Source organism: Nymphaea colorata, chromosome 11, assembly GCF_008831285.2.
Source record: "Nymphaea colorata isolate Beijing-Zhang1983 chromosome 11, ASM883128v2, whole genome shotgun sequence".
Lineage (NCBI taxonomy): Eukaryota > Viridiplantae > Streptophyta > Magnoliopsida > Nymphaeales > Nymphaeaceae > Nymphaea > Nymphaea colorata.
In genome coordinates, this window is record NC_045148.1 from 20,364,081 (window position 1) to 20,378,481 (window position 14,401).

At 40.1% G+C, this 14,401-nt stretch overlaps 2 protein-coding genes across 5 annotated transcripts; both read left to right on the plus strand.

Annotated features, from left to right (window-relative positions):
- Positions 1-607: 607 nt before the first annotated feature.
- Positions 608-6,371, plus strand: LOC116265080 (cysteine-rich receptor-like protein kinase 10). 4 transcript variants are annotated; one of them, XM_050080419.1, is made up of 8 exons: positions 608-1,643; positions 1,818-2,259; positions 2,905-3,006; positions 3,104-3,279; positions 3,722-3,932; positions 4,366-4,603; positions 5,105-5,255; positions 5,916-6,371. In XM_050080419.1, the coding sequence occupies exons 1-8, from the start codon at positions 840-842 to the stop codon at positions 6,207-6,209; spliced, it is 2,418 nt and encodes an 805-aa protein (XP_049936376.1). In that variant the 5' UTR covers positions 608-839; the 3' UTR covers positions 6,210-6,371. The 4 variants fall into 4 exon arrangements, with proteins under 4 accessions (XP_049936376.1, XP_031501482.1, XP_031501483.1 ...); XM_031645624.2 differs by having other exon boundaries at positions 610-1,535; positions 2,073-2,259; XM_031645622.2 differs by having other exon boundaries at positions 608-2,259.
- A 3,377-nt stretch (positions 6,372-9,748) lies between these two features.
- On the plus strand, positions 9,749-14,181 carry LOC116263664 (cysteine-rich receptor-like protein kinase 15). Its single transcript, XM_031643394.1, has 7 exons — positions 9,749-10,607; positions 11,830-11,955; positions 12,044-12,219; positions 12,302-12,512; positions 12,968-13,199; positions 13,669-13,816; positions 13,867-14,181. The coding sequence occupies exons 1-7, from the start codon at positions 9,749-9,751 to the stop codon at positions 14,179-14,181; spliced, it is 2,067 nt and encodes a 688-aa protein (XP_031499254.1).
- Positions 14,182-14,401: the final 220 nt, after the last annotated feature.

Here is a 14,401-nt window from a genome sequence, read left to right on the forward strand (position 1 = left end):
CACAATAATGAAAAACGGAAAGCCTATATTCCCTTATGCGTTGAAAAATTGAATTTGAGAACTTATCCAATCTCTTGGAACTCATGTATTATTCCATGATTGAACATTTGGAGGTCCTGTTGCTTCGATCAGTCCATTTAGATCAAAACAGTTGTTAGTTGTGCACATTCTAAACAAAGATTGACGCATGCCAATGCATCACAGACCACCCATTTGAGCTACCAATAATTCCAAAAGGCGATAATGTTGAACTCTTCCACTTGTGACTCAGACAGAGAGCGGGACAGCAATTTATTTCCGGTATTGTTTGTTGGTCGAAAGCACTAAATAAGCGACAATGGCGTTGTGAATGACATAAATGCATACTGCAGAAACTTCATTCTAAGGTCCTATTTTTTCTTTTATAGTTTCTAACATAGGCCTCAGATTTCTATTTTATCTGATATAGGTCTTGCTTATGCTAGCAACCGTTGAAGAAGTATTCCAATTAAGATGACACGTTGAAAGACTACAAAAAAATCATATACGTTTACGTCGTTGTTATACATGAAATTTCTTATACAGGAAAGACCTGATCATCAATAACTATAGGCTTTTAAGGGATACCACCCTGAAGATCCATAATATTGGTGCTCTTGGTTTATTTTCCATGATTGGGCCGATCTGTTCATAGAGCAAGTTTATACAGCGCCGTGGTAATTAGGACGTCGATAAGACGATTAGAAGAGGAAGAAGCCGACGACTCGAATACCCATGCACAGCGTTGCCTCCTCCTTCCTCCTCCTCCGTTAATTTTAAACACAGAAGAATTCTGTCGTCCTTCACATGGTGGTGGGAACATGTGCAGAACAGAATGCTGCTTCCTCTTCCTAATCGTCCTCCTCCTTCCACTGGGGTTCGTTGACATGACTGAAACTCACTTTTGGTACTGTTCCGGCAGCTCAAACTACACGGCGAACAGCACCTTCAGCCACAACCTGCAGCGGGCGCTGGCCTCTGTGGTAGCCAACGTGTCCCTCACGAGCTTCTACAATGTCACCGTGGGCAAGAGCCCCGACCAAGCCTTTGCCGCTGCCCAGTGTCGGGGCGACCTCGACGGTGAAGCTTGCCAGGTCTGCGTCTCTGATGCTGCCTCACAGGTCGCCCAGCTGTGCCCTCAGAACAGAGCGGCCATCATTTTCTTCCAAGGCTGCATAATGTACTATCATGACGCTAACTTCACTGTGCCTCAATCATTTATGAATTTGTCACTTCCGAGGCTCGAGGCCATCCCCGACCCCCAAAGATTCAGACCCATGCTCATTTCCTTCTTCAACAAGCTCATCCTTTCCACAACCACCAACCCTTCAGGCCGCTTGTTCTGGGGCGACATGTTCAGATACACTCGGAACCTGACTATCTACGCCACCGCACAGTGCGTTCAATACCTGTCCCCTAAGGGCTGCAGATCTTGCTTAGACATAGCCTTCGCTCAAATGCTCAAGAATTTTGGAGATAGACAGGGCGGTGTAGTTTACCATAACATCGAGTGCCTGGTAAGATTCGAGCCCTTTTCCTTTTTCACTCCACCACCTCACAAGATTGATCCAAACAGTGGCGGTTCTTTCTCAAGTAATTGCTCCCAACCAACATCAAGCAACAAGGTTGGCACCCCCTTTCATAAAAATCTCAAGGCTCTGCTCTCTTATTTGATAGAGAATGCACCTTTATCTGGTTTCTATAATGATAACGTTGGCCTGGGCTCCGGCCAAGTCTACGGTCAGGCCCTGTGCCGAGGCGACATCCCCAATGACGTTTGTTGGCACTGCACGGCCCAGGCTTCTAGCAAAATCCAAGAACTGTGCCCCAACAGTAGAAGGGCCATCATATGGCTCGACCACTGCCAATTGCGTTACTCTGACGAGAACTTCGGCGGCATGGTAGACGTCTCCGACGGAGCATGCCAACCAGCAGAAGAAAAAGCGTCAGAATCCAACCTGACCTCACTGTCGATGCAGAGTTCTTCTAATCACTTCTTTGCTACAGGAATATCTGTAATTCCTGACTCAAAAAGGATCTACGCTTTGGTGCAGTGCGTGAGAGATATACCTGTGGATCGATGTAGGTGGTGCTTGCAGAATGCGAGCTCTGATATTGAGGGATGTTCTAATGGAAAGCAAGGCGGTAGTATCCTCAGGGGAAGCTGCATCCTGGCTTTTGGAGTGCAGCCCTTCTTTTTTGGCGATCCAACACTGGTATCACTTCCGCAGCGGAATCACGGTGAGTCTCTTATTAAACCGAATCACATGCTTAAAGAGATTCAAAATCCTAACCGTAATCATGTTTTGGTGAAAGAACGTCACCATTTTGAGCAGAAATGATGTCGAGCCCGTCACTTGTATTGAAAATTCTAAGAACACTGCGTACTGCACACTACATCCTCCTCTAAGAAAAGAAGTGTCTCGAGTTGCGGCTACGAAAATCACCTGCTTCCAAATGACAACTTGGAGAAGGAACTTACTTTCTCGGGGTTGGAACTTGGAAGACCTTTTAATGATGAGAACAGGCTATCACGTCTGCTCTGTTTTATTTGCATCTGCCTATTTCTGTTACCAACCTCCTCTGGTTCATCTTGGCCATTGTTATTTGATGGCAAGGTGACATCCCACCGTCATCACCTTGCTTTAGGTACATTCTATTGAATTTCCAATATGCCCACATGATCTTCCTCTCCTTTCTCAAAAATGGAAAAGAGAGAAAAAAAGAGACTCCCAACTTAGAATGTACTGCTAAAAATGCTGAATTTCTTTCTAGAAATTGTTGGGTAACACTTGTACGTTGTAATGATGTCTGACCCAAATTGGATATTGACCAATCTGTAAACGACCGGAACTTACACAGAAAACAATTGTCCTTTCCATACAGGGCATAACCGCTGGTGGATTTTTGTTGTTATCTGCTTCATTGGAGGGTTACTGCTAGCAGCAGCCTGTTTGTTGTGCTTAGTTCGGAGAAGACAGCATCAAGGTAAAAGTTCATGTGCCTTGATAAACTGTCCATAGGTCCTGTTATTCACCCAAATATCTCATAATTTTGATTTCCGCAATTGTTGCTGAGAGTGTAGCAGGGAGTGAGGCAAACTATGATTTACCACAAGAAAGGCAAACCGCTTGTCTCAGACATCCAAGGAAGGCAAACTATGATTTACCACAGGTCAGCCTGAGGTCAATAGAATATGCTACAGATAAATTTTCAGAATCAAATAAGCTTGGAGAAGGTGGATATGGTCCTGTCTACAAGGTAATTGGAGTTATTCTTAGTTCATTAATCCTTATGTGATTCATCGCTATTGACAGAAATTTAGTATAAAGGTTATCCATGGTTCGGGTCAAAGGTCCTCTGCCAGCCGTCAAACAAGGACTTACCTTTTCGACCATGCATAGTCTGAGTTTACTATCTCACTTGAACAGAAATTTGGTTCTATTATTCGATCTGCTAGGGAAAGCTTCAAAAAATACACGTCTCGAGGTAACATTCGTTAAACTTGTGCTCCACAGTCAGACAGTTGTAAGAAAACCTGTATCCTTAACGCCTGAAATTTAAGGAGGTGAATAATATTTCAAAATTAAGGGAAAAAGTAGATCCTCGAGTTGAATGTTCCCTAATATGAACTGCATTTTGGAGATTATGTACCACTTTTAGAATGTCAAATGCATAACATGTGGTGATGCTTTCCAACCAGGGAAGGTTTCCCGATGGGCAGGAAGTAGCTGTGAAGAGGCTGTCCGGTCGCTCGAAGCAAGGGTTGAAGCAGTTCAGGAATGAAGTTGAGCTGATATCCAAACTTCAACACACAAACCTGGTTCGGCTCATTGGTTGCTGCCTGGACAACGACGAGAAGATGCTGATATATGAATATATGCCCAATAAAAGCCTTGATTTCTTCCTCAAGGGTTGGTATCTTTATTTCTCTCGCACACTTAAAGCGCATACACAAAAAGTGCGTGTGAAGTTCAGGTATCCGATTATCAGAAAGTAAATCTTCCAGCACCTTTTGTTGCTTTAGAACTACAAGTGGCTCCCCCTGAGCATGAATTCTTGGGCTTTCAGAACAATTCCAAATTTTTCCACAGATTAGAAAATTCATTTCATCTTCATGGCAGCAGATAAACATTTTCCCAAACGGAAAAATGTACGAGGCATTTGGAAATAGGACTTGAATTCCCCTACCAAAGAATTTAATCTAATTTTTGAAAATTCAAAGTTACTTGTGGGGCATGGGACATATACCTTGTTTCATCTCAAGTGGAACTGGAGCTTTTTGAAACTCTGCAGGCGGAGAGAGAAAAAGAGAGAGTAATCAAAAGTGAACATTACAATGTGCAGATCCAGGAAGGCGTGTTTTGCTGGATTGGGAAAAGAGGCTCAATATCATAATAGGAATTGCAAGGGGGATGCTTTACCTTCACCAACATTCTCGACTCAACATCATTCATCGAGATCTCAAAGCTAGCAACGTGTTGTTAGACGAGCAATTGAATCCTAAGATTTCTGACTTCGGATTGGCAAGGATTTTCAGTGGAGTTCAGGACCAGGAAACTACCAGTGCCGTTGTTGGTACATCGTAAGTGCAACGTTCCCATAAACACCGATGGCTGAACAAGTCTTTATAATCACCATGACTTTGTCTTTTCATTATAAATGTTCATACTACCAAGTACCATGGTGTTTTGGGCTTCCACAGTGTCCGATCTCCAAGTCAAACCTCTTGCTTCATCTGCTCACATGAGGTGAAATATCGTAATATCTTTTAGTTAATTACTTGCAAGAGAAGCTCTGCAAAGAATAAACCATTTCTTTTATTTTTATGACTAAACAACTTGCAAAATTTGGTACTCATATAGGACTCCTGACTTACAACTGATTTATAGTTAGTCGAAAAGCAGACAAAAAAATGCAATCCTAAAATTCTTTTTTGTGCTGATCGTGAACGGTGAAGATGAACTGCATGATGATGCAACTCTTGGTTTAGTCGGTGTTGATCTGAAGAGCAGTCTTATATATAAACATAGTGTCATTATAGTTATCTTACAATCAACTAATGCACTTTCTTTCCTTCTGTTAGTGGATATGTGGCTCCAGAGTATGCCATGAATGGTGTCCTTTCTACAAAATCTGACGTCTACAGCTTTGGTATTTTATTGTTGGAAATCATCAGTGGCCAACTGAATTCAAGTTTTTGTGCTACTCATCAAGGCTGTTGTCTCGTCGAGCATGTAAGTCTCTCCCTCTCCCTCTCGCTGAGGTGCACATAAAATACATATGGTTACTGATACCATGAGCACTCAGAAAATTGTCAATCTCCATGTATAGTTGCAATTACAACATCATCTGCTAAGCATATCGTCCGGCCATAGTTTCTCTTCGTGGTTGTCTTGGCGATGCAGGAAGATCAATATTCGAGCTTGTCTACTAGGACCAGATGTATATACATCTACACCTCAACGACAGCCTCAACAATTCCGTTCCAACCTAAACTGGCACATGTGCATGATCTAGCAAATCCCTAGCCAACCCCGTAACTTACTTGATTTGCATCCCAAAAATCTACCAAGAAAACAATCAGTACTATGGCACATGCCCATTTAAATTTTTGAAAATTTCTCAAGCTTCCATGTAGTATTATTCTAAGTCCTCGCCCATTGAGTGTGATGATGCACTCACCTTAACACACTCGTCCACGAATATGGCACCTTAGTTAGGGGAGTGGTGAACTTGACTTCCCTCAAAAAACTATGAACTAGAACAACTTGTAAATAGCCTTTGAGCATCTAGCTCGTAAAAATATAAAACTATTTTCAAGTCATCGCACATAGGGTGCTAGGAATTCGACAACCGTGTAAAACTAATGCACTTGAATTGATATTTTCAAACAGGCATGGAGCTTGTGGTGTGAAGAAAAGGGGACAGAGTTCATCGATCCAGTCCTCAAAGATGCTGCTACTTCTACAAGTGATCAAATGCTATGGTGTCTGCATATTGGCTTACTCTGCATTGAAGAAGATGTTGCAACTAGGCCAACCATGTCAATGGTGGTTCTCATGCTTGGCAACAATGACTTGGACCTTCCCTCGCCCACACAGCCTCCATTCATCGAGGAAAATGTTGCAGAATCAAGCCTACCACGTTATGCTGTTATTTCGCCTCTTGCTTCTAAGAGTACAAGGTAAAATGCAACAAATAGTTGCATGCTATTTGTTACATGGAAAAATTGGGTATCCTATTTGATCAAGTTCAAATTTAGGCGGTGATCATGATTTGTTATTGCCTATTTGTTAGGTGGCATTCTGTATTTTTTTCAATAGTAAATTATGAGTCAATTGACTCTCTAACTCTCCTGAAAGAATTCTTACATGTAGATCAAACTCTCCGCTCCTACCGCAACTTTTCTCCTTTCCTCTCAGCAGAAACTAGCTAGGATGATGATCAAACTCACCATTGATGTCCACGTTTGCTGGATTCCTGTCAGCGGAAGCTGATTGTTAGAACGGACAGGGAGCCTGTATGAATGAACCCAAGTACTTTCTTTCTACGTAAGTTCATCATCAATTAGAAGACGAACAAAGCGAGAAGGTCTATGAGATTCCAGTCAGTCCTTTGGGGGTAGTCTTGGTTAAAGGTATTTGTCTACAAATAAATTCCTGCATAGCAAAGCACTTGTGGCCATGGAGCTCCTTGGCTTATTCCTTCTTCTTCTTCCTAAGCTTCATTGAGGTGGACCGGAGGCCCCTTACATAAAAAACTAACAATGAAAAATTTACAAAATAAAAAACTAACATCCGGCTTTGTATATTTTGGGGAGGGGGCCGATACGATAAGTATTGGCTAATATGTGAGCATTCATCATTTTAACTCAAGTTGATTGCGCAGATGTCCTTGGACGTTTAGCTTGTTTAGAAAGAAAACAGAAGTTAAAGCAGTAACATGCAGCGCATTCTTGCAACACATGTTCCTTTGAACCTGTATTCAAGGACAACAAAAGACAAGTTGCAGTCCCGTCCGCCATTTGCATGCTCAGGCATAAAAGGCAAGTTACATTTAACTGAACTATACAAGTCATAGTAAATCAGCAAGCAAGAAAGATTGTTCTACTTAATGGGTGTGACGATTCTCATTCAAAAATCTCTCGTGCATTCGAATATACATAAAACTCACCTTATGCACCGGTCCATCTGCAATTGACGAGTTGTTCAGATACTTAAACGATTCATACAGCGCCTCAATCTCGTTCACATTAACTGCGAAAAACCCATCTTTAACGAAGAAATGAGGAAAAGCCAAAACAAACGCCTAATGAAGCGACAATCAGCAACTGCATCAATAAAGAAAATCGTTACAAGCAGATAAAACAGAGGAAACCCGTTTAGAAGAAGAAGAATGAGAGAGAGGGGGGAGTAAGGTGGGATGAACCGGTGAAGTTGGAGAAATGGGAGGGTTTCAGAACACAACACAACACAACGTTTTTAGCCAATAGGCAAGCGATGATTATTCTCTTGATGAGAGCCAAAAATATTTTTCAAATGGATCCTATTATATTTTTCAAAAGTTTGAAATTTAACTTTTTCAAAAAATTGGGATATAATTTTTTTTTTTTTTCAATTAGGAGGTCTTTTCCTTGATGTTGGTTCTGCTCTTCTATCTTATCTGATTCGATAGAGCAGCAAGTTTTTTGTCCCAGCTCTTCTTCTTTATTTTTTCGTGTACGACTATTTTTTATTTACAAGAGGTAGGAGGCCGATCTTCCAACAGTGTGTTTTGGAAAAGCACAGGAATTAGAAAAACATTTGTGTCGACTGCAGATTTTATTATTAAGAAAGTAATTACTGTTAAAACAGAAAGTTCTATAAACTTTGTTCTGTACATCAAAATTTTATACATTTAAGCTTATAGGTTAGAACATTTTACATCATTCCTACGATTGAATTTTTCAAAAAATAATTTAAAAGGCTGCAGAAAAGCAGAGCTGGTTATATACGCTGCCCCTCGTGTTTGTCATATTAACAATTTAGTATGACAAAAAATGTTTATAATTAATAAAAAAACTTTTTGTAAAGACAAAAAAAAAAACCGTATAAATGCAATATATATATATATATATATATATAATGAATTGAGAAGCATCCACTCGTGTGGTACATCACCATAAGATTAATATATGACCCATCTGTCTATATATAATGCATGCTTTGTAAAGTTCTCAAAGTGATTTTTATTGATAAAAAAGAAGAATCTACTTAGGGGCAAACCTATGAATTTTTAGTTGCGACGCTGAATCTAAGTGGGGTTTGGGGGTGGTGGAGGAATTGGATCAGAAAAAAAGATGGATTCTAGATGTAAGATTTTTGGATTCTAGATGTAAGATTTTTAATGAAATAGTAGCTGGAACTACGATCTCATTTGAAGGAAAATATATCAAGTATCAAAAAGTTTCTGTTTATATCCTATATGGATGATCCAGTCCACAAAGATTACGATTAGAAATTGTTTGATCACGTTTCTCAGGTATGAAGCAAAACGTTTTCAATTTGAACTTTGGGACAGCTATTGAAAATCTTAGCGTGACAATACAACACAGGAACGAACATGATTATGCGGTCGATATTACATCATCAACATATACCTAAAGATTGCAGCGAAGTGGTAAAATATTTGGAAAAGGTTAGGCAAGTTACGAAAAAAGTCAAAATAAAAAATGAAAATCATGTGAAGTAGACGACCTCCTTTGTCAGGAGCCGTTTTGTTTTGTTTTGTTTCAGATTGAAGTGGTTATGTGCATATAGGGGCGGAAGTTTTCAAAATATTATTTTTCAAATTTTTTTATATAAGACAAGTAAAATTTTTTAAAATTTTTTAAAATTAACGTGTAAAACTTTTTTAAAAATTTTGTTGTGAACATGTAATGACTATAAGTGTTTTTAAAATAATACTTTTGAAAAGATAAAATGAAAATTATGGAAATATTGAAAGATTAAAATATAGCGGCGGAATCAAAAAAGTTTTGTGAAAAGTTTTTAAATTTTGACATGAGTCAAAATATCATTTTTCAAAAATTTTGTATAAGACAAGTAAAATTAACATGTAACATTTTAAAAAAAAAAATTGTTGTGAACGTGTAATGACTATAAGTGTTTTTAAAAGAATACTTTTGAAAAGATAAAATGAAAACTATGAAAATATTAAAAGATTAAAATGAACATAATTTATCAAAAACTATTAAAACGCCACCACATCCTTCCTTCTTTACGTTTATGCATGTTTGTTGTCCCGGACTCCCCTTTCAGACGGGCAAGAGAGTTTGGCTGCCGCTTTCCCATGCCTGGTAGGGTCTTACGCTCCTCGATTTCTATTATCTCCAAAAATTAATATTTTATGCCAATGCATGTACAGGACAAGCTTTTGTTTTAAAATAAAGGTACATGTTCGTGGATTTTATATTCGATGACCGGTTTGGAATCCCCTCTGTTCAGAACAATACGGATCTCAAATCTCCTGGAGCCATCCCACGTTTATCAGATGCAGCCTTTTCTGTACCGAGTCCGGACCGTGTTGTTCTGTTTTGGGCAGCTGTCTGGGACCTACCGTCTGACGGTTTGCACCTTTTCCGAAGCACAATAATTAAATGCTACGACCAGGCCACTGAATCGCTCGACCAACGCCTCTCCGGAGCTTCCAATTATTGCAATCTCAAAGCTTCTTCCTCCATCAATCCATGAGCTCAGAGTCGCCGCTGGTGCTACAACTCCTCTCTCTTCTTCCTCTTCTGTTTCTCTGCTTGAAGCCACCTCTAACTGTGCACGCTGCAGACACAGCTGATCCCTTTCAGAATGTCTTGTTCCTCAAAAGGAACTCCTTCATGGAGTGTCATTGCTATGGAAACCGCACTTCGAACGACGTAGTATTCGATGAAAATGTAAGGAACCTGATCTTCCATTCTTTTACGGCGCAATCGGCTACATCAGCAGGATTCCTCAACGCCAGTTATGGGAATGGCTCTTCCCGTGCTTATGCTCTCTTTCTCTGCCGAGCCGACGTCCCTCCTGATCTCTGCGGGAACTGCATCGCTGCTGCTGGAAAGAAGGTGATGGAGGCCTGCCCAAGGGAGAGAGAAGCCACGGTATGGTTCAGCCACTGCCTCCTCCGCTACAACGACACTGATTTCTTCGGCGTTCTAAATTTAGACAATGGAGTTGCGTCCTATAACGATGACCCCGAACAAGAAACGTCGACTGCGGACGTGGAGGCACTGGTTGGCTCCGCGGTGAAGAAGGCTAAGGGAAGCTCCAACTTATTTGCTTTCGATCAGCAGCAGGTGGAAGACGGCAGTTACAGGTATGTGTCGGCGCAGTGCACCAGAGACCTTAACCGGTCTCAGTGCAACGCCTGTCTGAACAATGCACTGTCTTGGCGTGAAAGCATGAGGAATAGAACGAGGAGGTGGTGGGCAACTATCTATAGCTGCCAAATCTTTTACGCAGACTACGATTTCTCTCTAACCAATGGTTCAGAGGCCGTGTTACCCACATCACCACCGCCGACTGGCCCATCACCGCAGCTGCAGGCGTTTCAAGGTGAGCGGTTTCTTCATCCCTCCTACTCCCAAGTTAATGTTATCAGTATCGGCGCAGATCGACTGGCCGAATCAAGATTGCCAAGTTTCATTTTCGAAGAGTTTTCGATCAATTTTGTTTACTTCCTTATGAAAATGAATTGTTTTCGTTTTTTCTTTCTTTCTTTCTTATATATTCACGACTGGTTCAACTGAACCAACCGACCATTAATCGGCAGATTATTTTACAACACTGACCATGCAACCGACTCGGGCTAGCTCTGTTTATTCCCCAGTATTGATATTTTTCACTATTTAACATTTAATTTGTCCCTTATAAAATTTATATAATAGTTAGACGTATCAAAAGAATCTTAGCCTCCAAACTTTGGCTAAGAGAAACAAAGTTTAGCTCAAAAATGGGCGGACTCAGCAGAGTAAATGGAAAAAGCACATGATCCTCCGCTCAAAAGTTTGATATGAGCTGCATGTAACTTTCATTTTGGATCTTTTGGTCACGCAGTCTGAAGATTGAATAATAATTGATTCTTTTTATCCTATTTTGACATGTGCATATCATGAAATTATTAAATCATACGATGGGCAATCAATGGCAAAAGATATTTGAACATTCTGACACTCTTCTTGGCATTTCTGACACTCTTCTTGGCATATATTTTCGGAATCAAATAACTCAGTCTTGTTGTCTCTCTATTCTTATCAAATATAATTTAATAGAGGAAACGACAAGAGAATGTGTAGAATAAGAAACCAGAAAATTAGTATATATATAGTGAAGGATGACGACACCACCACTTAAAATAGATAATTCAAAGTATTTTTCGGGCAATCTAACTTTTTACATATAAAGATCTTATTTAAAGTAATTTGATACAAAGCATATGTTAAGTCAATCATTTCCTGAGTGTTACTAAAGCGTGCTTGTACAACATTAGTATTTACAAACAGTAGCATGTTCATATTTTTGTTTAAAACATGTTTTGACAAGAATTTAAATGTTCTTGTTCTTGTCCCTAGCCTAATTAGTAGCCTAGGGTCTCTTGCCCTCCCTCTCTCTCTCTCGCTCTCTCTCTCTCTCTCACTTATCACACACACACACACATATATATATATATGAAAATTATGACTCAACATTTAGTAGACACCAAGAAACATCAAACGGAACCGCGCGAAACCTGTATATATTTCTCAGAGCGTGCACTAATGGATTAACATGTCTGTAGGAGGTAACAGCAAGAAGAGAATGGCAGTCATAATTGCAGCTGCCTGCTTTACCATAGGCACGGTTACTCTTGTGGCAGGAATTCTTGTGTTGCTTATAAGGCCAAAGAGGAATCATAAGTATTTTGGTGAGTCCAACTAAAACATATTCTGCGACAACTATTTTGCCTAGTTGATGTTCACCAACCTATTGTTCCAATCGATTCTTGCATTCAGCTGCAAAAAAATTAAGATCTGACCTTGGGATAGCTTCAATGGACTTCTGTAACCTTAGCGATGACGGTAGAAACTCCGACTTGCCTCAGCTCAGCCTGAAGAGCATACAAGAAGCTACACATAACTTCTCAAAGGAGGATCAGTTCGGGCAGGGAGGATTTGGTCCTGTATATAAGGTATTTCAGTAAGAAATTACTTTCAGCTCTGTATCTCTCAAATTGCAGATGTTGTAGAACTGAATTGACTTGTTCGTTGCAGGGGGAACTCAATGGGAGGCCAGTGGCAGTAAAAAGACTTTCTCAGAATTCCCTTCAGGGCCTGAAAGAGTTCATGAACGAAGTTATATTGATTCCTAAGCTTCAACATAAAAACTTGGTTAGACTGCTTGGTTGTTGCCTTGAAAGGGGAGAAAAGTTGCTCGTATATGAGTTCATGCCTAATGGAAGCTTAGATGCATTTCTTAAAGGTAGTTCGATCTTCCCCGAGCAAACTTCCTTTTACATGCATACCCATGAAACCGATCTATCATGTTTAATTTTTTCCTATTTTTAGGCAGGCCAGGAATGTCTTGTTCTTCCTGTTCGTCCTGTATTGCTCAACTATCAACACCCTCCAAAAGAAGGGCATTGAGTTCACAAATTTAATGAAAAAATACGTTTTCTCCTCGCCTTGTTGCCAAGGGAGTTTATTCTCTATCTGGGCATCTGAGATATGGTCTCAGGCTCTGCCCAAGGATCAATTGCTTCAAGGACATCCACATACTGAAACTCCTGCTCCCATAAGGAGATACCCAAATAGGCAAATAGAGAGAAAAGATCCAGATTTCACATGAAAGCACAGCTTGTACGCCCTAAATATTTGCTTTGCTTTTAGAGAGAGAGAGAGAGAGAGAGATGATAAATTTCATTGGTTCTATAGATCCAGAGAAGCGGAAATCACTAGATTGGAAAAGGCGGTTCAATATTATCATGGGTGCTGCAAGGGGGATCCTCTATCTTCATCAGGATTCTCGACTCAATGTCATCCACAGAGATCTCAAAGCCGGCAATGTCTTGTTGGACGAGGAGATGAAGGCAAAGATTTCTGATTTTGGGATGGCCAGAATTTTCAAAGGAGATAATGAGCCACAGAGCACTAACATCATCGTAGGAACACAGTATGCATACGATTTGTATATATAGAGCTCAGTATCACAAATTAATTGTTTCATTTCTTCATTTACTTGATTCCTGCATCCCGTAGCTTCAGTGTTAATTTCTTCCTTTGATATCTTGAAGTTATGAAGAACTAGCCCCAAGAGGTGACTTCTTTGTTTTAGTACTGTTCATGAGCATGCATCTTTTCTTATCTTGTTCGCTAAATTAAGAAAATTATCAATGCTTAATTTAAAGTAGTCCATTAACGAAATATATCAGTCACTTTCCCCTTTCTCTTGAATCCTCAAATATGTGTGCAAGCAATATATTTTTATAACAGAATATTTGGATGCAACAAGAAACGCTACTTTCATTTCGACTGACAAATTCTCATAATTTGAGTCTTTAGCCAATCACTTTCTATGCAAAAGAAAAGAAAAGATCATGAGGAATAATAATCTTAGTGAATTTAATTATTTTCACTGGCAGTGGGTACATGTCTCCAGAATATGCAATGGATGGACTGTTCTCTATCAAATCAGATGTATACAGCGTCGGGGTTCTCCTCTTAGAGATCGTTAGTGGTCAAACAAGTACTACATTTTATGCTCCTGAAGGTTATGGCCTGATTCCATATGTAAGGAACCTCTCTCTCTCTCTCTCTCGTTGACTTCTTCTTCTTCACAGACCTGGATTCTTTGGTGTAAAGGAACAGTGATAGACCTAATAGATCCATTGGTGCTTGGGGAATCAACATCAACATATCAAACATTAAGATGCGTACACATTGCCTTGCTCTGCGTTCAGGAGGATGCTGCGCAGAGACCGACCATGTCAACCATTGTCCACATGCTTGAAAGTGATTCTATACACCTTCCACCTCCTTCACGACCTCCATTGACTTTCGGCAGAGTCGTCACCAGTTTGTTCAATTCACTGGATGATGTAAACAGTACTGCTTCTGTATCCAGCATCACAATTTCAGAAGTTTTAGCAAGGTAGCAGTATCGTCCGCATGCGGGAAATTTGGAATCAGTGCAAGTGGAAGAGAAGAATGTCAGGATACACAGCCTATGCAAAAGAGTTTTCCACGATATACGTCCTTCTAAAATTTACATTTGAAAAGTTTGTTTTCCTTTGAGCAGTGCAGATGCAGGATTCACAAGCTGTAGAATATTTCAGAAACCAAGATCGGTTGAAGATAGATTAATCCACATGTTTA

Coding starts and splice junctions, on each gene's coding strand:
- LOC116265080 (XM_031645622.2), top strand. CDS start 840: ATGTGCAGAACAGAATGCTGCTTCCTCTTCCTAATCGTCCTCCTCCTT. Junction 3,933..4,365: donor CCTTGATTTCTTCCTCAAGG/GTTGGTATCTTT, acceptor TACAATGTGCAG/ATCCAGGAAGGCGTGTTTTG. Junction 4,604..5,104: donor AGTGCCGTTGTTGGTACATC/GTAAGTGCAACG, acceptor TCCTTCTGTTAG/TGGATATGTGGCTCCAGAGT.
- LOC116263664 (XM_031643394.1), top strand. CDS start 9,749: ATGAGCTCAGAGTCGCCGCTGGTGCTACAACTCCTCTCTCTTCTTCCT. Junction 11,956..12,043: donor GAGGAATCATAAGTATTTTG/GTGAGTCCAACT, acceptor TCTTGCATTCAG/CTGCAAAAAAATTAAGATCT. Junction 13,200..13,668: donor AACATCATCGTAGGAACACA/GTATGCATACGA, acceptor TTTCACTGGCAG/TGGGTACATGTCTCCAGAAT.